This window comes from Rhineura floridana, chromosome 2, assembly GCF_030035675.1.
Source record: "Rhineura floridana isolate rRhiFlo1 chromosome 2, rRhiFlo1.hap2, whole genome shotgun sequence".
In the NCBI taxonomy this organism is placed as follows: Eukaryota; Metazoa; Chordata; class Lepidosauria; order Squamata; family Rhineuridae; genus Rhineura; species Rhineura floridana.
The window spans coordinates 21,799,889-21,827,750 of record NC_084481.1 but is presented as its reverse complement, the minus strand read 5'-3'; the positions used below and the strand labels follow the sequence as shown (position 1 = coordinate 21,827,750).

General features: G+C 42.1%; 1 protein-coding gene and 1 pseudogene across 25 annotated transcripts in view; both read left to right on the top strand.

Moving 5' to 3' along the window:
• PLCL1 (phospholipase C like 1 (inactive)) overlaps positions 1 to 4,959 on the top strand; it is a 326,003-nt gene extending 321,044 nt beyond the window's left edge. For all 25 annotated transcript variants that reach the window (XM_061608111.1, XM_061608107.1, XM_061608113.1 and 22 more), the window contains one exon: positions 2,447 to 4,959. In XM_061608111.1, coding sequence (XP_061464095.1) covers positions 2,447 to 2,629 — 183 coding nt within the window. In that variant the 3' untranslated portion in view covers positions 2,630 to 4,959. The remainder of the gene's footprint in view (positions 1 to 2,446) is intronic.
• Positions 4,960 to 22,006: 17,047 nt separating this feature from the next.
• On the top strand, positions 22,007 to 24,569 carry LOC133376106 (AP-2 complex subunit alpha-2-like; annotated as a pseudogene).
• The last annotated feature ends 3,293 nt before the right edge of the window (positions 24,570 to 27,862 follow it).

The window sequence follows — 27,862 nt, the reverse complement described above, 5'->3', positions numbered from 1 at the left end:
TTATATCATTTATAAAAAAATTAAAAAGGAAGGGCGCCAATATGCACCCTTGTTTCATTCCTTTCATTATAGAGATGTTACGAGATAGGGCACCATTCCTTCCTATGCAAATTCTTGCCAGATTGTCTTGATGGAGGGATTTTATAAGCCACACCAGTCGCTTGTCCGCATTTGAGCGGTCCAATTTTTGCCATAAAATCTCCCTATCCACAGAGTCAAATGCTGCCGCGAAATCTATAAAGGTGATATAAAGCGATGCGCTTAGCCCTTTTGCAGCCTTATTTATTAGGTGTTGTAAGATGAATGCTTGATCCCTTGTGGATCTTCCCTTTCTAAATCCTGCCTGTTCCTGATGAATAATTGAGTATTTTGCCTCCCATTCTACTAGTTTATTAAGTAAAAAACGTCCATAGAGTTTTGCCAAGATGTCAAGTAGGCTAATAGCCCTATAATTTTGGGGGTCAGCTGGATCTCCTTTCTTGAAAATGGGTACAATTATGCTGGTACGCCAGCCTTTCGGGAGCTCACCCACGGTTTTAATGTGGGTGAATAAGATCGCAAGTAAGGGACACCACCATGACATTTCTGCCAGAAAAATCTCTGGTGGCATCATGTCTTCCCCAGGTGCTTTATTTTACAGAGCATCAGGATCAGGTCTCCTATCTCAGAACTTGAGACTGGTGGCCAATGGGGCAAATCTGGCGGCATTACAGTAAAATGTGGGGGAGATAATGGGACAGAACCGAAAATGGCACTGAAATGAGACACCCACGTTTCGGGTAAAATCGGTGGAATTGGGACACTTTCCCACTGATGATTACCCCAATGGACTAGTTTCCAAAAAACTGCGTCCTTGCCTTGTGAATGCGCCTGTTCTAGCTCACGCCAATTGTTTACAAAAAATCTTTGTTTTTTGTCCTTTAGAAGTTTCTTGTAAGCCCTCTTCATTAGGAGGAGGCGTTGGATAGCCTCATTGGGATGATTTCGTTTTAGCGTTTTGATTTGGGTGGCTAGCTCTCTCTTCTTATTTTTACACTCCAGATCGAACCAAGAATTGCACTACCCCCTTGGCCTTTTAGAGGTGACAGTGGATACCTGTGGTTCCAAAAAGGAAATCACCATTTCATATAGGCCCACAATATCCCCCATTGCCGAAATGGCCTGGTTTCGTAATTCTAAAAGTGGGGGTGATTCTAGTAATTGTTTTACTGAGGTTTCAATTTCAGGTGACCATTTGATACTTCTGGGTCCAACTATATTATCCAGAAATGGTTTGAAAGTACATGGACGTGTGAGTGGACAAGGATCATGTAGGTTTAAGCAGAGCGGGAGGTGATCACTGTCCGCTCTGCTTATTATCTTCAGGTCCTTGACTAGGGGCATTAAGGACAGGGATCCTATAAAATAATCTACCACGCTTACGCCCCTAGTTGAAATGAAAGTGTAGAAGCCCTTAGAAGAGTCTAGGTATGTTCCATTTATGCAATTTAACTGTTGATTGATCAAGAGTCGAAACAAATATTTCCCATTTTGGTTTATGACCTTGTCTCTGGATTCTCTAGGTAATATAAACTTAAATAGATGGATGGATAGAGTTGATGTAATTTTTAAATTGTTCTAAACTCTCTTTGCCATTTGTCCAGACCGTAAAGATGTCGTCAATGTATCTCCACCATATAAGTGGTTTGTTGATGGCCTTTTTGAGGATCTCCTGTTCCAGTTTATCCATAAAGAGATTCACATATGATTATTATGGAATATTTTTGTCTGATTCAATGTAATCATTGAATAATTATACCATAGATACTATTATAACTATAATTTTAACAAGAGTGGAGAATATAAGTGTTTGTTCTGATACTAGTTCTGTCATTAAGCTGATTAACAAATGCCTATTTTGATTTGATTCTTAGATTCTCCAAAGTATTTTTTTTAAAAAAAAAAACATCTGCCCTCAGCAACATTGTACAGATGGAAGCCAGCTACTACGTCAGTCCAGAAACTGGATATACATTGCTTTAGAACTGTTGTTTCTAATAGGATGTAAGGGCACCTATCTGCTTGTTGGAGTTTGACCATTTTCTCTAGTGTCATTAAATGGTTTCAAGAAGAACTCTCTTGAATTACTAAAAGCTCATAATATACTAGATCTGAGAGACCTGCCCCGCCAACCCTCAGTCACTGTAGCCTTCTGTACCTCTTGCGTTAACTGAAGGGGAAGAACTTATAAGAGAGTTGCCATATTTCTTTACCTGCTGCCTGAGCTTAAATTAATAGCAGGCCCCACAGTAAAATCTAAAGCAAGACCCGTTGTCTGTATACCTTACGCTGTGGCAAAATGTGTGTGTTTGTGTGTGAGGTAAAAACCAGCCCTGCTGTAAGTTTTCAAGGCCTCATATTATTATTGGCTCATCTTCTTTCTGTACATTTTGTCGTGTATTCTTAGGGCCAAGGGGATCTACTGAAGAACGCCAAGAATGAAGCCATAGAGAACATGAAACAGATCCAACTGGCTTGCTTGTCATGTGGACTGAGCAGAACTGCAAGTGGGACTGTGGATGCCAAGTCCAGACGATGTCTTGAGGCCATAGAAGAAAAGGAGACGGGTGATGAGAATGGGAGGCTGTGAAAAATGGGCCAGAACTGCCTGGCATGGCATATATTTCAATAGCCTGAAATTATTTTTTTAACACATTACAAAGAAAGAGAGAGAGAGAGAGAGAGAGAGAGAGAGAGAGAGATTGCCCTCTACAGGGTATCAGAAGTATTAAAATCCTCACAATGCCAGTGTTTTATTGCAGTTCATTTATCTAAATTTAAACTCTTGAGTAGTGACATTTCTAATAAATCCAAGCTTTGTATGTGTGTGTGTGTGTGTTGGAATCCAGTAAAAGCTTTGTCATGAGTTACATTGTTAGCCCTTTCCTTATTTATTATTTTGGCACCTTTGATTAGATTTTTATCATTCTGAAGATCCAGGCGGATAGAGAGAATGCATAATGCGTTTTTTTTTTGCTTCATTGTACCATACTGTCATTTTAGCGGCAGCATTGCTATGTAATGCAGATTTTATCAGCAAAAGAAAACACATACCAAAAAAGAACCTCATATTTTATTATCATGGATTAATAATGGATTCTCAGCATAGTAGGAATGATAAATAATTAATTTACCCATTAAATTAAGGTGATGAAATATTAAACAATCAGAATTTTTTGATAGTCCTCAGTTGAATTTCTGATGAATGTTCTACTGGCTTTTTTTTTTTTTTTGGCTAATCATGATTTGAAAGGCATTCTTATTAATGGAAGAAATTGGTCACTTTGTTTCATTCAAGAAAGCTGGCACTATATCTTGAGCTCTATGAAATGTGTATAGCTAAGAGCTGAGTGATTCCAGGCTTTGGTTATGAAATGTGACATATCAAGTGGCTTTTTTTGACATAATAGAATATGAAGGTGAGCTTTAGTAATTCTGGAATGTTTCCCAGTGTCATTATCTGGTGGAAGTTTATTCAAACTGTGAGCTTGAGATAAAACTCAAAGATCTTAATTTTGCTTGCTTTATTCCTGTGAACAATCCTGCACAAGAGAAGAGCAAGGACTATTTTTCGTTATACATGTCAAAAACAGAGGCCTAATTCAAACAGAAGTTACACCTCTGGCTACAAATGCAAGTAGAGATAACACAGAATACCAGTCTTTGCTACTCACCCAGAAGGAAGACTTGTTGAACTGCACAGCTCTAAGCATTGCTCTGCAAATCTCAAGCCTTTCCTCTATAATCTTAGTTGTTCTCTCAGCATGTTTTCATGTATCTTCAGATATAATAGAGAATTGTGAGCATATACTTACAAGATGTGAAGCAGGCCTAAGACAAATAATAGCCTTATTTTGTTATGTCCAAGGGCAAGGGCACAACCAAATCGAGTTGGTAAAAATGTGGGATGAGCTGATTAGAGCTGAGTTGTTGAATGGAACTTTCACATAGCCAGCTAATAAATATAACGTGATCAAAGTTACCATGTTACTATGCAGAGCACCATGTGCATTGATGTCATTAGATTAATAAATACAGTAATTTACTGGGATGTCACAAAGCTGACAGTGGGTTAACATTAGTGCTGGATCAGTCACATGACTCTTCCATGGCTCCTTCCTGATCTGCTCAAGCTACTTTTCCACTCCACCAATGTCGTTCTGTAAACATCATCTACTAGAAATCTGAGCTACTTTGAGAGTATCACTAAAGGTGTTGCATCAGAAATAAATAGCTTGGAAAGTATAATGGTTACCAGAAATTCTCAACATCATGTTGAACAACTGATTTCTACTTCGGTTCTGTCTCATGGTGAAGCTTGAGGATATAACCAAACAAAAACAAACATCTCTGTTCTACCAACCTTCATAGTGTCTGGCTCAAACATTCTTAACAGTGTTCCTATATTTCAGTCTTCTCAATGCTTATGTATTTGCATTACCTCTAATAGAAATTAGTGTTCTATGGATATTGTTGTTATGTGCCTTCAAGTCGATTACAACTTATGGCGACCCTATGAATCAGTGACCTCCAAGAGCATCTGTCATGAACCACCCTGTTCAGATCTTGTAAGTTCAGGTCTGTAGCTTCCTTTATGGAATCAATCCATCTCTTGTTTGGCCTTCCTCTTTTTCTACTCCCTTCTGTTTTCCCCAGCATTATTGTCTTTTCTAGTGAGTCATGTGTTCTCATGATGTGTCCAAAGTATGATAACTTTAGTTTCATCATTTTAGCATCTAGTGACAGTCCCGGTTTAATTTGTTCTAACACCCAATTATTTGTCTTTTTCCCGGTCCATGGTATGCGCAAAGCTCTCCTCCAACACCAAGAGACTATATTTATTTAAAGCAGTGCTTTTATTTTGAAAAGCTATTTAAATTAATCTGATTAACAAATGTGCTGATTTTACTCAACTTAACAAAAGGCCAATTGTTGAAAGTTTGATAGTCTGAAAATCCTATATGCTTTAAGTTATTTTTTCTGATTTCTTAACAATACTATTATGTTCATATTGCACATTTCTGAGAAAGTAAAGCTATGGGAGGAAAAAAACTTTGACCTATGTTTAAGTCAATTACTGCACACTGATAAAACACATATTTATTTTATTTATTTATTTATTTTATTTTATTTAATTTATATACTGCCCTAAGCCCGGAGGCTCTCTGGGCGGTGTACAAAAAGATAAAAACCAGCACAATATATAAATACAATAAATACAATAAATCAAGAAACAAAACAAACAAACAACAAAAGAACCAAACAACGTCCAAAATACAGAAATGCTGTTAAAATGTTGCGAGTGTGTGTGCGTGTGCGTGGTTTAAATGAAGATCCTGATACAGGTTCAACCGCAAAAAAGCCAGTCCAGGCAAAGTATTCTTTCAGAGTCTTTACTGACATTAAGGTTTTCACATACAAGTCTTTCACCATACTAAACCCCCACACTCCTCTGTCCGAGTGCTCTGCTTTTTATCTAGATGGTTGCCCTTGTCAACCAGCTGTTGGCCTTGGTAAGCCTGGCAACTGCTCCAGTAGTTGTTAACCCCTTTACTGCAGGTTTTCCTTTTCCTCTCCTGTCTCTCTTTCTGTGAGGAACACAGAAGACAGAGTGGTCCAACAGCCCCCACCTGTTTCTCACAGAAATTAGAAACCTCTTTACATCATTATATACATTTGCTTTTCATATACATACATTTGACATACATTTAATTGCTTTGTTTTTCTTTCACTTACAAGTCATTTCTTATCTTTATTTGACATCATTTCTATCAAAATGAATTATGTTACATACACCAAGCATGTTCACCAAATTCAGATATTTTTCTTCGCTTAGTGGCTTTGTCATGATATCCGCTAACATATGATTAGTGTCACAATATTGCAATGTAGAATTTAGCCTTCAGTATCAGAGTGTAAATGTAAAGAATAGGAAAAATATATTTATCTCACTTTATGTCAATCACCTCTTAAAATATAGATAAATGGAATATTATGGGGTAACAGACATACATAGCTGCATACATGATAAAACCATACCACCAATTACGATTTGTTAGTGGAATGTCTGCAAAGAAAAGGCTATAATCTGAAGGCACATGAAGCTACCATTTCGCTGAAGCTAAGCAGGTCTGGGTCTGATCAGTTCCTGGATGGGAGACCGCCTGGGAACCACTTGTATACCACCTTGGGTTCTACAATGAAAGAAAAACAGGGTATAAATGTAATAAATAAATAATAAGAGTGGTAATTAACCACATGGCCACTGTTTGTATTGCTACAATCTAGCAGCTAGACCAATTTAGCTAATTTATTGAAATGGTTTATGAAGAATCAGTGATTGATGAAGCTTCCTTGATAGCGAAAGAGCTACACTTATAGACTCTCATGGTGCATTCAAAAGATGATGCAAATTCAAAAACAATTTTTTCTGCTTACATTTATTATTTTAGGTGAAGAGGGCCTCCACACCTTTAGGCTATAGGGCAATTCCACAGCCAATCATACTTGGAAGAAAGGATTTGTCATCTTTTAAACCTTATGGGTGAATTTGCAAGCTAGAAGATTTTGAAATGAACTTCCCTTTGTTGTCAGTGGCCTTGGCCTTTATCACTTCACTGAAACTATTCTGCCATTCTAGATAGCATCTCATAATTTTGGGCAATTAGTTGCATTACCTTGTAAAGGTGTTCAGTTTCTGAGAAAGAACGATTTATTTCATAGAATGACCCTTTCCTTTCCTCCTTTTACTTAAATCAGAGGACAATTATTCCAAACCTAGGACCCAGTTCAAAGAGAGAGGCCATAGGTCGAGAACTCCTGAGATGTTGTTCAGTGGCTTTAGAAACCAGAGTGGCTAAACACCTCTCCTGGCGGCCTTGTCAGAAGGAAACCATTCATTCACCCAATTCTAGGCCCTACTGTTTCCCAGATTCATATAATTATGCAGCTCCTCATGTAGTGTAAAATATTGAATTCTATGTGGTGGGGAATATGGCTAATGTGTTGAGCTTTGCAAGTTGTCATCCATATGGTACTGTATACAGAAATGCGTGGGGTTCCTCAAATTCTTCATATTGCAAACTAATGAGAACTAACAGTGGGTAGTGAATACATGACTTGAATTTGTGAGTAAGTGATCCATAGTAACATCTTCACATCAACTACAATGATTGCTTCCATAGATAAATCACACCTTCAAAGTATAAAAATGCATTGTTCTTTCACAGAATAGATAAGGATTATAGTGCCATTGTATGAATCAGTAGCCCCTACAACACAAATGGTATAGAAAGTGTGATTTGATGTCGCACAGAGATCAATGTAATGTCCTCTATGCCAGCATTGGTCTTGTGTTACTTTCAAGAAGCAGCAGCAGCAGAATGAGAAAGCATACCCCTAGAAGCAATAGCAACCTGGCATGCGTGAACGCCATCCTGACATGGTTCCTACTATCATAGGGCATGTACTGAAGCTACAGTGCTGATGGGCAAGACCTCGCTGAGGTTGCAGGAATCAGATAACACCAGAGCATATCCAACTTTTGACTGTGTGCTCGTACAGACATGCTCCTGCACATGTAAAGTGATGGGTTTGCTTAATACATCGAAACCCTCTTTATGGTATTTCATGAATGGATTAAGACCCAGTTCATATATAACCCTAATATTGTGCAAGGGAAGGTACTTAGCAAAGGTACCCTTGGGTGGGACCCCTTCTCCGGTGAGTTAACCAAATGCATCTCCACCATCACCAATTTGCTCATTATTGCATATTATGTACCTTTCAACTAGCAGAATGTTAATTTTATTTATTTATTTATTATTTTATTTTATTTATACCCCGCCCTTCCTTCCAGCAGGAGCCCATACATTCCATATGCTACTTGGATGTGTGATATATAGGCAACATGTAATGAGCTACTTATCACCAGAGTGGGTTTTTTTGGCAACAATATGTTCACAGAATGTTCTCTTACTTTGTTTTGAAATGAAGGTATCTGGCAAATGTTTCCTCCATCACAACTGCAAGATTTTTCCTGAATGTTTGATGAATGTGGAACCAAAGTGAATTCATTTGCAGAATGACATGGAACTTACTAAGAGGTGGTCCCAAAAAGTCACTGAGGTTGAAAGTGGGAGAACAGAGGAAGGCATTAAAGCACAGAAGGACAAGGGGCAAGAGGGAAGGGCCAAACCCAAAAGGAAAACAGCCACAATATATTTCCAATACAGAAACCAGTAAGAAAACTGATATTGACCTATATATCACCAAGTCATATTTCCATAATTTTTACTACAGTAGGGGGAAAATGAATCACCCTGAAATTAATTGCTTCAGCAATAAAAGCAGAAGATCTCATTTCCCGTTGCTTTGGAATTACTACGTATGCTCCTCCTTCCTAGGAATTTAATAAGTTTTGAGAAACATTCCTGCTTACAGTTCCATCTCTGTTCTTGCTGCTGAAAAGTGCTGTGTTTTATGGAGACGGGTCTATCATGCTTTAGTTAGGGGCCATGCTTGCATGGAAAGGGGTTTATGAGCGTGTAAGCAAATAAACTACAGCTCCTCTGGTGTTCAAGAGGAGGAAGTGCAAGTTCATTTTAGTGACCTCTCTCTCCAGTGTGAATGTAGATAATTTGACAGGGCTACACTCATGCAGCCCCAGCTTCAGTGTGTATATCCTTGGGTGTGATGGGGTTCAAATATTTTGATAGGTTGGAAAGGGCAGAATCCAGGGGGGATCCTGAATTTTTTTAGCTGATTTGCTTAACATCTGTTCCTGGACAACTGGTGTAAAGCAAGATTAAAGACAGAATTGCCAATCATAGGTGGACAAGTCTTTCTGAAGTAGAACCAGCATAGCTTCTGCAAAGGTAAATCATGTCTCACTAACCTATTAGGCTTGTTTGAGTGTTAATAAGAATATAGATAGGGGCAATCCAGTTGACATTGTATACTTACTTTCAAAAAACTATTTACAAAGTACCTCACCAATGACTCCTGAGTAAGCTTAGCAGTCATGGAATAAGAAGAGATGTCCTTTTGTGGATCAGTAATTGATTAAGAACCAGGAAGCAGAGTGTTGGAATAAATGGACAGATCTACAGAGGGCTGTAGAAAGTGGAGTCTTCCAAGGATGAGTATTAGGACTTGTGCTATTCACCTTGTTCATAAATTATGTAGAGTTAGGAGTGAGAAGTGAGGTAGCCAAGTTTGCTAATAAGTACCAAATTGTTCAGGGAGGCTAAATCAAGAAGGGATTGCAAATAACTCCAAAAGGATCTCTTCAAAATGGATGAACGGAGAGTAAAATGACAACTGCAATTCAATGTAAGCAAGTGTAAAGTGATGCACAGTGGGGCAAAAAAATCTTAATTTCTCATAGATGCTCAGGGAATCTGAATTAGCGGCGCCTGACCAGGAACAAGACCTTGGGGTCAGGCTGGAGAAGCTAGATGAAGATGCTGACCCAGTGTGCAGCAGCTATGAAAAGTGAAAATTTATCCAATCCATTAGGAAAGGGATTGAAAATAAAACTGCCAGTTCCATGATGTATTTATATAAAGCTATAGTGCAACCACACTTGGAATACTGTGTAAAGTTTTGGTCATTGCATCTCAAAAAGCACATTGTCGAGCTGGAAAACATTCACAAAAGGGCAACCAAAATGATCAAAGAGATGCAGCAACTCCCTATGAGGAGCATTACAACATTAAGGGCTTTTAGTTTAAAGAAGGGGGCAGCAACCTTTTTGGACCAACAGGCACATTTTGAATTTTGAGAAAGTGCTGTGGGCACCAGTCACAAAATGTCTGTCGTGAGGAGCACAAAACTACAGAGTACAGTCATTAATGCTCCACCCCACCAGAAAACCTCACACTTGCTGTGGGAAGTCATCTGTGTCTGGCTGGGTTCTGACTGTGAAGATCACACAATATTCCCTACCCCTCTCACCACTGCTATTGCTGTCTAATAACAGGGAGCACTCCCCAGAACCAGGAGAAATATACAAGATGTCCACACCACATCAGTCACTCTTGCACACACAGTCACTGGTGACCATACTCAGATAAGAGGGGGGAGGGCGGGTTCCATGAATTTCTATGCGTAATTCCAGAAGTGACAAGAAACGGGTCCTTTACATGGAATGTGGTGGGGACACCAATAATAATTAAAAACAAACCTGCTCACAGTAGGCAGATGCGCGTATCTTGTCTGAATTGAAAGCATCCATGATACATACATACATTTATATATATCCCACCCCTCCTCCCAGTAGGAGCCCATACACGTTTCAACACAGAGTAAAAGCCACACAGTTGAATGTTTCATTGTTATGTGCCTTCAAGTATATTATGACTTATGGTGACCCTATGAATCAGTGACCTCCAACAGCATCTGTCATGAACCACCCTGTTCAGATCTTGTAAGTTCAGGTCTGTGGCTTCCTTTATAGAATCAATCCATCTCTTTTTTGGTCTTGACAGAAATACTGTCATTGTAGAGGAGTAGCACTAATTGTTGCTAGGCTGTTGAGGTCATTATGACATGCCCTCCACTGTGACACCTCCCCCAGCTGGCTTATGGATCAGATTTGCAAGAGCCTGAGCCTGGTGCTTTTCTAAGCTTAGCAATACTGTCCTTATAGTGCTGAAAGAGACAGAGAGAGTGGTGTGTATGTACGCATGAGTGATGGATTGAGAGTGAAAAAATGTAAGCTGAATTTCTTAGCAGTTTCTGGTTCCATCATTGTCTAATATAGTCTCGGGGGAGCACCTTTTCCCCCAGACAAGGCTGGGTTGTCTTTAACAGATCAAGACCAGGACTCGTTTAAATCCTTCATTCTTCCAAACTCCAACCCCTGATGTGTAATAGTGGAGGAAGGGGCTGAGGATTTCATTTACATATCAGAAACAGGACCCACTACAATACTATGCAGATACCCTGCCCCACTGGCATAAGGCTGCCCTCTGGACCCTTTAAAACTGGCCCATCCATTTTAGTCACATGATCTTTATTCTGAAGCGGCACCTCAATTTTAGGCACTTGGCAGTTTCAAATCCATATTAATTTTGGACTGTCTTCAGTAAGATATAGAAAAGGAAACTCATAGGCAAGTAGGTAAACATGACAACAGTGGTACAAAACAAAGAATGTGTCAAGTTGGTGAACTGCTGTATAATGCTGAGGAGCTGTGAAGAATGTAGAGATCTTTGGATAGCTGAACTAGGATCACAGAGTTGGAGGGACCTTGGAGGTCATCTAGTGCAACACTCTGCTAAGGGCAGGGTCTATGATGGAAGATGCCTCTACGGCATTTCTGACAGATAGCCATCCAACCTCTGCTGAAACATCTCCAGCAAATGAAAACCTACCATCTCCTGAGGCAGTCTCTTCCACCGTCAAGCAACCCTTAGCATCAGGAGGTTCTCTTAATGTTTAGCCAAAATCTGCTTCCTTGCCGTTCCCACCCACTGGTTCAAGTCCTGCCCACCCTGTGGAGTAGCAGAGAATAGAACAAAACTCTTACATCCCATGATCTGGACACTTTGCTTATCTTAGTGGAGCTTAAGATGGCACTAGCTTTTCTGAGCAGCTACATTGCACCTCTGGCTCATGTTCAGTCTGTGGTCCACAAAGACACCCAGGTCCTTTTCACAAGTCTTTCTGCCAAACCAGATCGCCTCTATTTTATATTTGTGCTTTTTCCTTTATTAAACCCAAATTTCAGACTTTCCATTGGCCTCTGTTGACTGGACTGGAGTCCCATTCTGACTGGATCATTCTGAACCTTAATGTTGCCTTCTGTGGTGTTTTAATAGATATCTCTCCCAGCTTTGTGCCATCTGCAAATTCGATATGCCCTCATTACCCTCATAAAAATATTGAAGAGCACAGAAAGCCTTGGGACACTCTCGAGATCTCCTTCAAGTCCGAGGCAGGGTCATTCCTAAGCATTTGTTCAGAACAGTTACTCAGCCACAAACCAGAGTTTCCGTTTCTGCCCCAGAGTGCGAGAATAACTTTCCCTCTGTGCAGAGAGAGAGCCCAGCAAAGCAAGAAGTAGCCAAGAATCTTGACCAGAGTAGTCAATGTGGTGCTCTCCAGATGTTGGACTGTAATTCAGCATGTCGGTTACTTGTGATCTAGGCAGGGCCAACACTAGCCCGCCACAGACCCCAGTCTTCCCTGTGTGTACACCTGCATGTACACACACACTTAAATACACCTGGTCATGCCACCTCACACGTCAGCATCTTGGATGATGGCAGGCATGTGCATTGATATGCAAGATGAAGCGACCAGGCATATTTCAGCACCTGCCAGCTGCACACGTGTGGGGTGTATGTTGATGTCAGCTGGGAGAGCAGAGCTCTTGCTCCACAATCTGCACTGCCACCTGGTCACTGTCCACGACCCACAACCCAATGCTGGCGGGGATTGCGGAGTGGGCTGGCACTGGGCCTGGACCTAGACCTACAAGCACTGTTAAGATACCCATTATTATTATTTGCCTATGACAATGAATTCATTATAGCCTCAAGGCAAGCCCCATTTCTCATCTTCCCCTTCTCTAATTTTAGGCTCTCAAGTCTCCAAAACATATTTTTAAAGAGAAGGGGGAGTGACCTATATCTTCCAAATGCCCCAGTGATAGGGGCTGGAACATTTTGCACTTCCATAAATGGAATAAATTGTGCCCTGTGCAAATTCCATCAGTCAAAACAAGATAATAATCATCAGTCTATTTCCATACTGCTTTTTGGCCAAGGCCCCCAAAGCAGTGAACAGATTAATACAAAAGAAAATACAATAAAATTACACCAAATACAAAGTCAAAAGTACAATGCAATAAATCACTAAAAACATAAAATAACAAAAACCAAGGCACACCATAAATCACACTTGATACATTCATGAATTGCATTTGTGCTTTCAACTCAAACATAGCTGCCCTCCACAATCAATCACCCATACGATAGACTTCTTCCTGGAAGTAGCTACAGCTGTGGCAAAGTTCTTACAGTTCCTCTCCAGGGCAGGGCTAGTGGGCTTAATCTTCTACTCCACAACAAGTTGCAATTCTCCAGGTGCAGGTCCTGTAAAGAAGGGCTGGGGAGCCTAAAGATAGTATTCACTGCTACCTGCCTCCATCTGTGCACTGCAGGAAAGTCCATCAAGGTGGAGAACAGACATTTAAAAAAGAGCCTAAAAAGACAAGGAAATTACCTGAAAGTGACAAAAACATTCATCACCACAGGTGAGGAGATGCCCAGGGCTCTTGGGAGATTGTGAGGGGAGGGGGGATGAAGGATTTGTCTAAGGTGGTGATTATGGAGGCTCAGCAGGTTCTTGGGCATCCATGGGTTTTGCAAATTAGGAGTGTCATGAACCCACACTGGTTCAGTCCCAGGACTCAATTCCCAAACTGAGAGCAATTGATCCTGGCAAGGTACAATCCATGCTTCCCTTACCAGGGCTGTGTAAACCAATAGCAGCTGTGCAGGGTAGGTAGACTGCCACCACCCCTTAAACTGGTCAACCACTCTGGGCCAAGGGGAAACCCAAAATGCCAGAAATAGACCTGCCAAGGATTCCAACAGACAAGAACCAAGAGTGCACTCCTTGTCCTGGAGCCTTAGGCAAAATATCCAAATATACAGTAGTCCGTGGTCAGCAGCCAAGGTACCAGATTCAGGGCCACACTACTCCTGTAATGAACACACACAGGTAAATAAGAAGTAGCTGTGTTAAATAGAATATAAGTGCACAAATATAGCAGCAAATTGGTTCCTTACAACCTGCACCCTTGAGGGCAGGTAAAATACACAGAGAGTTACAGTCACAGACAAAAACAACAAGACTGTCTAGCCTAGTCTATACTTATAAAGAGGTAAACAGCAAAATAGCTTCATGGTTCCACATCCCTTCAGAGATGTATAGCTGATGGTAAAGTAGAACCCCAATATCAGGTAACACCATCACACTGAGGAACAAAGGCTAAAGTTTTAATCCTATACGTATGGGGAAAAAACCCAGGAACAGCCAAGAATTAATTAGCCAATCAGGGGACTTTCAAATGATGAAATGCTTCTGGAGTTTTTGCACCTAACTGTCACGTACTCCCCAAACCTTCCTCAGCCTATGGCCTTGATTTACCAGGCTCCTCTGATGAGCAGGTGTTCTTGCTGGAGCCTAATTAACTAGCTTCAGCTGTGAAAACTGCAAGTCATTGCCTTCACAGAAGCCCCATTTCGGACAAGATGAAATCCCCACAGTTCTTTGCTTCCGAGCCATTTTAAAATCATGTGTTCTGGACAAGGAGGGCTTCAGTGAGTAGAAGCAAAGTCCCCTTTTCAGGAAGGAAGGAAGGAGATACTAATAGATCTTCACTTTTTCCATGTCCTCTCCCTCTTCCCACCTCCATCAAGCAGCAAGGACTGCTCCAACTCCTCCAGCTCATCCTCCCCCAGTGCAGAGAGATCATCTGAGGTGGATGACATTGGACTAGATGACTCTTCACTATATATGCTTCCCACACAGAGTGCTTCTATGCTCCTGTTGACATGCTTTCTTGGGAAATGTGTTTGTGCAAACGTCCCTGAAGCCTATTTCTGTATTCATGGAAAGATCTTCACAAAAAGCTGATGCTGAAGAGAATTTTGTTGGGTGCTAGTAGAAAGCTTCTTCCCTCTGCAGCCTCTGGCCCTGTTCCTCCTCCCAGAGGACAGGGTCTTGTCGGTCTGGTATGGCTGCCCCAGAGCCAAGCATGTTCTGGCCAAATGAACAGGAGTAGAGCACTGCTAATGTCAGGTTTTTGGTCTGGCGAGTCAAGCATATCCACAAGGTTCCTGGGAGGGAAAATGGAGCTGAGATTTGAGGATTTACCCCAGGAAAGGAGTTTTTATTCAAAGTAAATAGTAAACAAGAATATCCCAGTTTATCCCTGAAGGGAGGGAGGGAGAGTGAAGGAGTGGCAGCAAACTGGCAGAGAGAGAGAGAGAGAGAGAAAGCAGGGATGAGATTTGAGTGTGCGTGAGAGAAGTGAGCCAAGAGATTAGACAGGAGGGAAGATGAGTGAAAATGAGAGAGAGATGTCATATCCTTGAGTCTGATGAGATGTACAAAGGCCAGGGAGAGTTTCACTGAGCAGAAACACAGGGAAATTAGATGCAAAAAGGGCATGTAGATGGATGGGACGTTAGAGAGAGGGTGAGAATGCCATGGGCAACATGTGCGCCAGCAGGGCCATTCTCCAAAAAGCTAAGGAATAATTACTTGAGGAGTCCAAATCAGTTATAGCCTTATGGATACAAAGATAGGGCTGTATCCATTGAAATGAATTTTCCTAAGAAACCAAGGGGGAGGAGATGCAAGGGCCGCTCTCTGAAAAGGGTATAGTGGGTGCTTGATGGCGCTGGTTCTAGGCAGAGGTCACTAAAGAACAGAGGGCTCCTCACGTTGGCAGTTTAGGAGTGATAGGGTGTTGGCCCAATTGAATTAAGATGTGTGGAACTTTGGTTTGGCAAATCCAAGTCAAAGGTCACTTGGGTCTAGGACACTCTAGTACTGCCACTCTCATGTGAGGGTGGCAGCCGGTCCTGATAGTCAAGCATTGGTGTACTGAGCTGCTTGGCTTCACCAGCTTACCAACTTTAAGTGGACAAGGTGGTTCTGACAGATGATGTAGGTAATCTGGCAATACTGGGAACCTTTAGTGCTGCTGAGACGTAGCTTTTTTGAAACCAGCCAGAAGCCAGAAGCACAGTAAATACAACATGGCATTCCCCACAAAAATCCAGCAATGTCTCTCAGCACAGAGAAGATGTGTTTACTTACAAGTTAACACCCATTTGGCAGCAGTCCCTATACTTTTTGCCTGTCCCCTTTCTTTTAAAATGCCTAGGCCTTTGCCACTTCAGTCAGTTTCTTCCTATTCACTTCTGTGTACATGAAACAGCCCTTAATTAGTAACTTCCTGCTTTCTACAGGGGGCAGAGCTTTCATTACTGCTTACCACTTTGCATGTTGAGCAGTTGCTCTTTGATTGCTTTTCTTTTTTGTAATCACAGTTGTGCAATTATGATCATAAAAAGGGGAGTATTAATGAACAGCTGCTTTGGCTGCCAAGAGATCCTAGAGTACCCCCTTTTTATCTCATCACTTTTTAAAAGTTCTGTGGTTGCCTCTGCGTAGCTGTAGAATATTATGCCAGGTAAGCTGGTTGGTTCTGCACAGAGCCAGCATGGGAAGGATGCTCGGGGCATGTCAAGCAAGGCACAGGGGTGCCCTTCCCTAACTAACAGTTTGACTCCCTCTCAAATTCTAGAAAACCCAGGATAAGGAGTTGGACCTCAACTTTATTAGTGTGGTCTCGGGGGTTTGCCTCGAGATTGTACAGAGAAGTGTGAAACACCTGGACCTTCCCTATTCAAAGGCCCAATTAATGGAGGCCATAGTAGTGAGTGATGTTATGCAGAGGGCCCTTACTGTCCTTGCTTGGGACACTCTTATCTGAAACCTGTTTCCATGTTCCAGGCATAAGCCCTTTAGCGACAATGGGTGGCTGGGGGAACTGAATCAGATGTAACTTTTTCTCCTTGCAGCCCTCAACGCTGTTCTTGAAGCGTCTCTGCACAGTAGTAAGATATTATGCCAGGTGGGCTGGTTCTGCAGCTCCATTCCCATCCAGAACCAGTGTGGGAAGGATGCCCAGGGCATGTCAAGCAAGGCACAGAGATGTCCTCCCCTAACTAACAGCTTGACTCTCTCACAACTTCCAGAGTAACCAGGATGAGAGCAAGGATCTTAATTTCCTGAATGCCATTTCAGGAAATTAACAGAAAATAATGGACTTGGCCATCTGGAGCTTTCATCTCCAAAGCCCAGTTCACAGACACCATAGTGGTGAGTGAGATGTTATGCAGAGGGCTTCTAGCAATCCTTGCTTGGGGCGCACTTTGTACTTGTCTGAATCCTATTTCCATGTTCCAGGAAGATGACTTTCATTGACCACAGATGGCTTGGAGAATAGAGTCAGGTGCCAGGGGAACCTCTTCTCTTTGCAGCCTTGAGCACTGTTCCCACAAAGGGACAAGCTGCTGTCAGTCTGGTAGAGCTGGCCCAGCCATGAGCATCTCTCGTAACTTCCAGAACCGGGATTCGGGAGAGGACCTGGACTTTGTCAGCACAGTCTCATTTTTTTGCCTAGATAAACTAAATAACGGATGTGACCAACTGCAGCTTCTGTATTTGAAAGCCCTATTGATGGAGGCCATAGCGATGAGTGAGATGCTATGCAGAGGACCTTACTATACTTATCTGAAAAACTGTTAGATTTGCCTTATGCCTGTCTGAACATGGTTTCCATGGTCCAGGAACAAGGCCTTCAGGAACGATGGGTGGCTGGAGAAACTGAGTTGGGTACAAGGGGAACCTCTTCTTTTTGAAGCCCTTAGCTCTATTCCTGCCAAAGGACAGGCTGCTGTCAGTCTGGTAGAGTTGGCCCAGTGATGAGCACTTTTTGCCAAATTAATACGAACACAGCATGGGTAGTGTAGGGACTTTGGCTGCATATTGAAGCATCCCCATCAAGTTCCCAAGAAGGGAAAACGGCACTGAGACTTCTGGACTTAATCCCCCAAATAAGTTTCTAGTCGAAGAACAACAGATAAATCACAGTCAAGTTTCTGAAGGCTATCCCAAAAGAGACAGAGAAGTGGGGGAACTAAGTGGGGTTTGTGTCTGCTTATGTCTGGCTTTTGAGGGGGGGCAGGGCCAGTTCTAAAGGCAGCCAGGTTGGGCACTGGCCCAAGGCCCCGGAGCTACAGGGGCCCCTGAGGGGCCCACCACTCCCCTTCCATGATCTGCACCCCCCACGCCCCCCACTTACCTGTCAGCTGGCTTTTTAGCATTGACCTTAATGAAGATGGCAGCCGCAGCTTCCCTAAGGTACTGAAGCCGCTGCCGCCATCTTAGTTGATGGAAGAGATGTGTGCGCATAGCAAGCACGTGTGCCATCAACAAAGATGGCGGCGGAGGCTTCATTCCCCTTAGGGAAACCGTGGCCGCCATCTTCATTAAGGGCAATGGTAAAGACTAGACAGGTAGGGGGGCTGTGGGGGGCATGGGGGGTACACGCATGCACACCCCCACCCACCCACTGGGGGGCCAGGGCAAGGTGATGCCCAAGGGGCCCCACGTGCCTGGAGCCAGCCCTGAGGGGGGGGGAAATTTGATATTGCCTCTTGCTTCTTAGCTGCTTGGAGAAAAATTTGATCATAAGGAGGGGCATGAACCTTAAAAACTAATAAATGAATAAATAAAAATGTGGGGAGAGTGCAGGGAGTGTAAGTATTCATGATGGGGGTGGGGAGCGAGGCAGAGGAACACGGAGGGGAGGAAGGGGTGGGGAAGAAAGGTGAAAGATCAGACAGGTGGGAGAGAGGGAGCAAGAGAGAGAGATTTTACCTATCCTTAAATCTGCTATGGTGCACAGAACGCAGGAAGAGAAGAACCTTCAGTTGCAGGCTTCTACCAGGGAGAGAAGTCACAATTCACACGCCCGTAGAATTTAAACCTAATATAGGACGTCAATGGATGCCCTCAGTGTGTTCCTTGAATTGGTGCAACCCAATCAGGGGGATCCCATTTTATCCAGTTAGTTCCCTTTAATTCCATGATCCCCAAGAAACAGTCAGAGAGGCAATTCTTCTTCTGGAGGGCAAAATCAAAGACTGCTGCTTTATGGGGTTCTGGGTTGTCACGGCAGAAGGAAGCCTTGGGATTAGTCTAACTGTGTCTCCTCCTGAAACTCAGAGTCAATTTCTATCACTTCCCCTAAGTGTCATGGTGGCAACGACATCTTTCTTAGCCTGACAGTGGGCTTTTGAGTTTTACAGTTGTAGCCGTACAGTCATTTTGGCTCATGTCAATTCTGGTCTGCCAGGAAGCATATTGGTGGTCACATCTCTTTTAATTGGATCTCCAAATCCACTAACCTCCTTTACAGTAGGGCCCCGCTTTTTGGCGGCCCGTTTTGTGGCGTTCCGCTAATATGGCGGCTTTCAATTAGAGTAAGACCCCATTCATATGGCGCTTGTTCTGCTTTTACGGTGTTTTTCAGGTGTTGGGCACCATTCTATTAAATGAGTTCCATTTTTCAGTGGGTTTCGTTTTTAGGTGTGGGTCTGGAACGTAACCCGCCGTATGAGTGGGGCCCTACTGTAGTTCTTTCTGCTATTGCTTCTGTTTTAACAAGTTTGGTGCTTTATGAGTGTTTTTGATTCTAGGTAAATGGCCAAAACAGAATGCAGGGCTCCACTGGGTCCAGAACTGGAGTTGCATGTGTTGTGCTTGGCTGCATTTGGCTATGCATGAGTTTTCACCATGAATGTTGGGATGGTGGATATCTCCAAGTAGGTAAATTCTTATCCAACTCATCAGTACTTGTCTTATTTGGATCCCTATGGAACAGTCCATCTTCAGGGGCACAGCAGACAAACCTGTGTGTCCCAGACAAGGCAGGAAGAGGTGAGAGAGTAGAAATTCATTATAGCTCACAAGTTCCATCTTGTTGTCCAGGATCCATGGAACCACTTCTAGAAGGAGGGTCTCATGTTCACAGGCAGAACAAATATGGCTTTGGTTAACCTCTTTGTAGACATGCTTTGTTGGGGAGAAAATCCAGCTACCACATATGGTTCTCAATTTCCTTCCAAGAACTGTACAGAACATCAGCAGCAACACATGTCTCCTCAGGTGATTGCTAGCCAAGGATCCAAATACCATTCATGTGGTGAGCCTCTTAAAAGTAAGTGTCTTGAAGATAAAATGGTGGCAAATGGAGGGTCTAGCAGAGAGAGATGACCCGCTAAGCCACATTTGGTTAGCAGAATCACCTACCATGCACCATTGGGATTATTTCTCTATTGGAAGTCAGGCTTAAAAAGTGCTGGAGCAGCATTTCCCAACTTTGGGTCCCCAGATGTTGCTGGACTATAGTTCCCATGTTTCCTGACCATTGGCCATGCTGGGGGGATGATGGGAGTTGTAGTCCAGCAACATGTGGGGACCCAAAGGGTGGGAAAGGCTGTGCTGGAGAATCATGCCAAATCTCTCACAACATGCTGTTGAGTAACATTAAGTACATTTTACAAGTCCATGAATAAGTGACTGAATTCAAACCAAACAGAGATGTAGGAAAGAAACCTCCAAGTAGACTTATCTCTTCCATCTTCAAAGGAGCCATTCCTTTTCTTACCTGGACATGCAGGGCTAGTTTATACATTGACCATTATCAAGTGGTGGTCAGGCTTTACCAGGACCATTCAATTTCAGGATACAGTTGGGACAGCAGGTGCTACTAGGGTTTGGACATCCTATTAGGCAGAGCCACTTCAGCAGCTGATTTTTAAAAAATTTAATTGTTTAGCAATTTTTAAATCCATAACAAACAACAAAACAATATCCAATATAATAAACATAGACTACGTACACAGAACATCCAAAGTCCAGATAAAATAAAATACATAAAATAAAATAACTCATGGATGATATTGTCGGATGATATATGACCGAGGGCATAGCATAAGGGATTGAAGGAGATACAATACAGCAAACCTTAAATACCTAACTTTACAAAATAATTTAATTCTATTCTCTTTCAGAACTGGAGGGATTCCTGTCACCACTAAAATCCGGAAAAATGAGAAAATGCACAAAGAAACCAAATCCATTTATATGCAGGCAAAGGAGCCTGACCATGTTCTTCCTTGTTTTGTATTCAGGCAGCTGATTTTGGCTGTCACAGAAAGAGAGCAGATTGTTAGTTATCTAAGGTATATTATATTTTACTGCCAAAGAGAGGCAGGTGCTATCTGAGAAGGAGACTCTTTTGAGCTCTGCCTCAGGTAGCAAAATGTCTTAGGCTAGCCCTAATATTGATTGATCGATCGATCTGTCGATCTGATCTATTCTAATCTAATCAACCTGCCTGCTGGTTGATATGGTACAATCCATCTAAAATGTCACTTGATCTTTCTAAATGTTGAAATGAGACTTCATATTCTTAAAGGGGGAAAGTCCTCAGAGCAGCTGCTTCTTCCCTCCCATGGAGATCTTTAAAGGTGAAGAAAAGTGCCTCCATCCTTCCAGCTATGCTAGGATTTAGTCAGGCCAGGACCAGAATATTCTGTGTGGTGGGGCAACACCAGGACGTGGCTGGACTCATGAATGCTAGAAATGACCCACCAAGAGCTGAGCTCATTAAGAATTGCTTGAAATGAACAACTTGGCCAAAGGCGAGCAGACTTCAGGCTTGCAGGATCCACTTTGCTTTTTATTAGAATGTCAGGATCCACAGCTGGAGCTGTGGCAAAATAGTAGCTCGTGGGGAGGGCAGGTAGTATACTACACCAATAATTAAGGAAGGGGGATCCTCCTAGCAAAAGTGCAGCCTAGAAATGTATTTAGTACCATAATTGAGCTCACAATCATTTCACACACATATCTAGTCCAGGTTTCCCCTCCCTAGCTTTCTTAAGAATGGTCAACAGTCTGCATCTATGTAGAGAACTGTGTGCAATACTTTTGATCACTGTTATAGTTTTGTATCTACATAGATACCCCTTCCTTCAGGGGTGGGCAGAAGGTAAGTCAGGCTCTTATGACTACCCCTGTACTCGGTAATCTATGCAGAGGAATAAATCCATTTGAGGGGAACCCAACTGTCAGTGGCACAACTCACTATTTTGAAAGGAGAGGGAGGGGAAGTTCCTTTGCACAGCCAAAAGTCCTTGTGCTAGCAGATCTATTTAGGTGGAAACCGCCCAATATGTACAGTGACCCCTTCCTCCTAACAGTTTCCTAAATCAAATTAAGCTGACATAATTAAGTCTCCTTTCTTTTCCATTCCATTTAGGTGACATGCTGGTGGAAGACTGATGATGATCAACATTAAAATAATGCAATCAAGTATTTTTACTTGGCCAGCTGTAACCCCACTTCCCACAGAGTTGGTGTTGCATTGCACTGGCAATGTGGGTAGCAGAGAGAAGCAGTTGCTGAAGAAATTCCAAAAATACTCCAGCTGGAGACACCATGGATAGCATGAAGCAGAGTGCAACCCTGTGCTTGCTATGGCTATGTAGAATTCCTCCTGACCTGGCTCCCATGGGAGACTGGACATCAACAACTGTGCACCTTCTCAGTGGCCAGCATCTGGGTGTTACTGCTGCTACAAGTTTGATCATAGCATCTCTGGCATAAAAGAATTTGGATGAATGCAATGCCTTTGTATCTGACTCCAGCCTCAGCAGGATTGGGATGTCTGTGTTGACTGATGTCCAGCATTATACTTATTACTTTGTCCCTGCTTTGTGTAGCTACTCAGACTGCTGCGGTGCTATCCACCCCCATATCCATCAGAATGAGGTCACCTCATCGAAGGCCTGGAAATTATTAACAAAGTTCAAGAACCTCAAAACTCCGAGAAAGGAGAGCATTCAAATACAAAGAATGCAGTGCTATTGGAGGCAGTTAGCTTAATCATCCACCAAAAAAGTGAGCCAAACCTGCTTGTTGGTGCCTGTAATCAATTAGTCCCGTTCTTGCAGCACTAGGAAACCAATCTTCATTCTGTAGCACTGGAAAGCACATGCACGCTTTCCAATAATTTGGAGAATAATTAACGTATGCATAAAGGAACTGGGAAATTCAAATATAATGAACAAGACTTAGACAAAACATATTGATTGATAAATATACAGAATGAATAAGGGGCAATTGTTACAGCATAGAATACAACAAGAAGTAAAATACTGTATAGTTGAATTTCCTCAATCTTGCGCTTAATCTTATCACTAATTGTAAAGAGGCATAATCTGAAATTCAGAGGTATCTCAGAACAGTTGCAAACCTTCCAAGGATACCTGCTCTGGAACAAACCTTAATGAATTTTTCCCCCCAGATCATCCTGAGCCAGCAGCTGTTCAGACTATCATAAGGGTTGGGGCAAATATGGCAAAAAAGTAAACAAACCAAGAGATGTATTAGTAACATTTTAAAGTTTAAGGGTGGTGGAGGCAATCTGACACAAAGTCCAAAATGGCAAGAATTATTAAGGAACAGGATGTAATCGTATTAAAGGACTTGCATCCAGACATACTCTCTAGAAGAAGGGAATTTAATTTTTTAACTTTAATTTTTCAGACAAGAGCAAATCAGGTAGAATTGGAGCATATCTTTTTAACTTAATGTATTATATATCAAATTGAAATGAATTGTAGTACAAAGTATACAAGAAGCTACGTGGTTTCATAAACTTGCAGGTGAGGCAGCTCAAGAGGTGCAACAAACACAACAGAAGCTAGGAAAACAAGAAATTCTTTGTTATACCACTGTTGAAGCTGACATACAGTATCTTGCAAAACATAACAGGAGAAACAGAAATGGCTATGGGATTTTGTAATTCTTGAACTCTGAACATAAAAGGATTGAATTCAGTGATTAAAAGAAGAAAATATATTAAACTTTACAAAAAAGAAAATGCAGACATTTATTTTCTGCAAGAGACACATGTAAAAGAAATAATATGCATTTAGGAAACATTTGGGGATGTTTTCTGCACCGTCAGCAGAAAAAAAGAGAGAAAAGGTGTTGGTATTTTGATAAATACTAATGCTGTAGAAACCCAACCAGTCATATATGATAAAGACGGCAGATATTATCATTGTTATTACAAAAATGGCAGGGCAAAAAGTAAAATTAGTAAATTTTATATGCCCCTAATGTAAACAAGGAAAAGCTTTTCCCTGCTCTGATGGGAGGTTTGGAAACTCAAACTAAAGGTCAATTAATAATGGGAGGAGATTTCAGTGGTGTTCAGAATAAGAGATTAGAGAAATCCAAGACAGACTGTAATTATACTGGTCTCCTAATAAAAAAGCTTCTTTAATGAGGTAGAGCAACCATGGGGAAATGTTTGCCCTCCAGATGTTGCTGAACCACAGCTGCTATTATCTCTTGCCATTGACCATGCTTGCTGGGGCTGATGGAATTGTAGTTCAGCAACATCTAGAGCAGCCTTTACCAACTGGTGTGCCTCCAGATGTTGTTGGATCACAACTCCCACCAGCCTCAGCCATTGGCAATGCTGGCTGAGGCTGATGGGAGTTGTGGTCCAACAACATCTGGAGGCACACTGGTTGGGAAAGGCTGATCTAGAGGGTTAAAGATGTCCCAAACCTGTAGTAGAGAAACTTTGTTTGATTGACCCCTGGAGATTTCTGAATGTGCAGGTGAAGATGATAGTTTTTCCTCAAACCAACATAAATCTTACTCCAGAATAGGATTTTTAAAATGTCACCATCTGTAATAAAAATGATTGGATGTAAAAATGCCAACAATGCTATAGGAAGATCATACACCAATGATGCTTAAAATGTTCAGTATGCCATAATTAAAGAATAGGCAATGGAGACAATATTTTATTGCAAAATCCATACTTTATTTCAGCAATTAAATAAGCATTCCAACAACACTTCCAAGCGAATGTGATGATAGATATGGAGGGGAAACATATGTGGGATGCAGGAAAAGCAGTGATAAGAGGAATAATTATGGGGGAGGGGAAAGGAAGAATTGCAGGGAACCCCCCCCCAACAAAAAATCTGAGGAAGAGTGTGTGTAGCGAATGAGACAGGCAGAAAAAGAGCATAAAAGATGTTTGAGTCTTAACATTAGTCTCTGGTGGACAAAATGATGAGTAAATACACAATTGGTTATAAATGTACTATTAGATATCTAGGAATATACATATTGGATAAAGTATCATCTTTGGATAATCATAGACATTTATTGAATGAGGACATAACAATAAGAAACCTTGCCTTTATCACGGCTAGGGGAAAAAATCAATCAATGTTAGGTGACTGGAAGAATAATACTGTTCTTACATACTGAAAGGTCCTGAATGAAAAATGGAGGGAAGAAACATACCTGCATGTAAAAGTAATAATTTTGACTTTAGTACAAAGAAATCATAGCCGTTAGGAATTAGCTGAAGCAGAGAAATTAATATCTTTCAAGCAAAGGAATATTGTTTAAGTGGTATAAATTATTATTAAGTGGAAACCAATCAACTGTCAAATTTGAATAGAAATAGCAGACACATCAATTCTCCGGTCACTCAAGATGAATGGAATTACCTATATAAAAATGTGGCATATTTTGGGGTGAAAAATGCAGCAAGAAGCAGTGAGGATAATAAATGAAAATTTTGGTAAAAATATAATTTTCATACCAAAATAAAGGCATAGTCAGGGCCGGTTCCAGATGTCTGAGGGTACTTGGGCATAGGCAACCAGTGAGCCCCTTGCCCCTTTCCTTCTTAAATTATACTTAGCCCTGATCCTTTTAAGTAAAACAAATCTTGACCAATATAGAAACCCTTTGTTGTCAGGGTAAAACAATACAAGCTTTTGAATATCACTGGTTGTCTTTTTAACCTTTTTTGTGAACAATATAGTTTGTAGGTATAGGTTAATTAGCAATCCTATACTTCCTTACCTGGGAGTAAGTCCCTTTGAACTCAGTGGGGTTTACCTCACAGTAGTCATGTCATTTATTGGGATTATTTATGTCTCTTAGAAATCTAAATTGGGAAGCAACATGCAGATAATTCCCCTTCTCTGTAGCAAAGTCTCAATGGTTCCAAAATCATTTTGGAGAATGGCCATAGTTCAGTGGTAGAGCACCTGCTTTGCATGCAGACAGCCCCAGGGTCAGCCCCTGGCATCTCCAGGTAGGGCTGAGAATGCCCCAGCCTGAAACCCTGGAGATCTGCTGCAAGTCAGTGCTGACAGTATAGAACTAGGTCTGACTGTGTATAGGGCAGCTTCCTATGTCCCTATGTCCTTGCTTTTTTTTTTTTTAAGATTATTAATAAAAATAAAATGCAGATAATCTGCCTGGTTTCTCTATTTTAGGAAAGTGGAAGGACTGGAGAGAGAAGCTGGAAAATACAGAAATCAAAGCAATAAAATGATGAGGGAGAGGAAGGGTAGGGGAAAATATGCCCCCCCCCAATGTCTATATAGAGCTGAATGTGTGATGGACTTTGCAGTGTAGGCAGAAATGACTATGGGAAGCATCAGCCACCAGCCTCAAAGTTCCCACCACCACATTTCTGTCCTATTCTGCAGAATATGCCAGCAAAGAAGTATGTGGGATGGGAAATGAGATAGGTGTTGTGTTCTCACACTTTACACTGCAAACCTAGGCACGTTTACACAGACGAAAGCCCCATAAAATCAGTGGGACTGAAACTCAGGGCTCATTCACACAGGAGCCGAACTTCGCAGTGAAGACACAGCTTTTGCCATCGCAATAGATTTGTAAGGTTCACACTTCCTACCTTCCAATTCACTGTTTTCCATTCACACTAGCCTGTGTTCTTCTGGAAAGGTTTAGTATCTCTGTTTTCTTGTGGCCCTGCCCCCAATTTTACATGTTTACTCCCTCTGGAGTATCAATATTGCTAATGGAGAAGGGGAAGGCTTTTTTTGTCCCTTCCATTGTTTCTTGTCAATTGTACCCCTCTCCCAGCTTCAGCTTCAGCTGGGAGAGCACTGGGGTGCAATTGACATGAAACTATGTGGAATTGATTAGAGAGGGAGTGAGTGAAAGGCAAAGTAGGTAGCGGCTGCTGCAGCTTTTGCGGGCGGCAGAGAGAGAGGGAGTTGGCGATGGGGCATAAGAGAGCTCGCCCACTAAAAAAAATCAAATCAAAGCACCTACATGGAGGAGCGCAGCGAAACTGAGATGGTGTTTCCTTTCCTTTTGCATTATAATTGGATTGGGTTGATACGGATTTAAAGGGGAAAACTGCATTCTAGCTTCTGCTTGCCTGCAACATCATGTGAACCATGTGAATTACAAAGGGATGCAAGTAAAACCAGACACACACTAAATCACTGTTTGGATGACCCTTCAGATTTCAGATAAGTGTATTTAGGATAGGATTGGTTAGAGAATGACATGAGAGTGAGGCTGTAGCAAGCAAAGCTGGAGGGGAGGAAATGGATGGCGGATGGTCAGAGGGGCCCTTGGAGTGTGAGGAAAGGAAGAGAATGAATGGGAAAGAAGACTGCAAACGGGACAGAAAGACTGAGGGCTAGGAAAAGGAGACATGCTAGGGCTGCTGCTGGTTCTCTCTCTCTCTCTCTCTCTCTCTCTCACACACACACACACACACACACACACACAACACACACACACCTCAGCCAGGCAGAAGAGCTGGCTGGCTCCCGGCACTCACTCACTTGAAGGAGCCCTTTGCTGTCTTTTCTGAGGCGGCAGCAGCAGCTATTGCTGCTGCCTTCACTGCAGGTTCCAAGTCCCTCATTCTTCTCCAGCTCCTGATGCCACAGCCACTCCCCCCCTGCTCCCCTCCCCAAATCATTCTGGCCCCATCACCTTAGCTTTTCTTCACTCACTCTGGCTTGCTCACGTGCCAGACAACAGTAGCAGCACCATCAACTCCTCCTACCCTTGTCTTTTGTGCACGCTGCTAATCGGGGCCTGAGCCATGAGTCACCTGGAGATTTGACTCATCACCTGGGCAGCTTGGGAGCAGAAAGCAGGGCTGGTGAGGGTGAGGGTCCCTTGTGTGCTCCTGGGCCGTCGGCCAATGCCCCACCTGGCTGCTCATTAGTGCTGGGCCCGGGTATAGTAAATGAGGAAGATCTGAAACTTGCAACAGCTATGATCATCACATCAGAGTAGTCATAGCAAGAAACTGGAAATCAAATAAACCAGT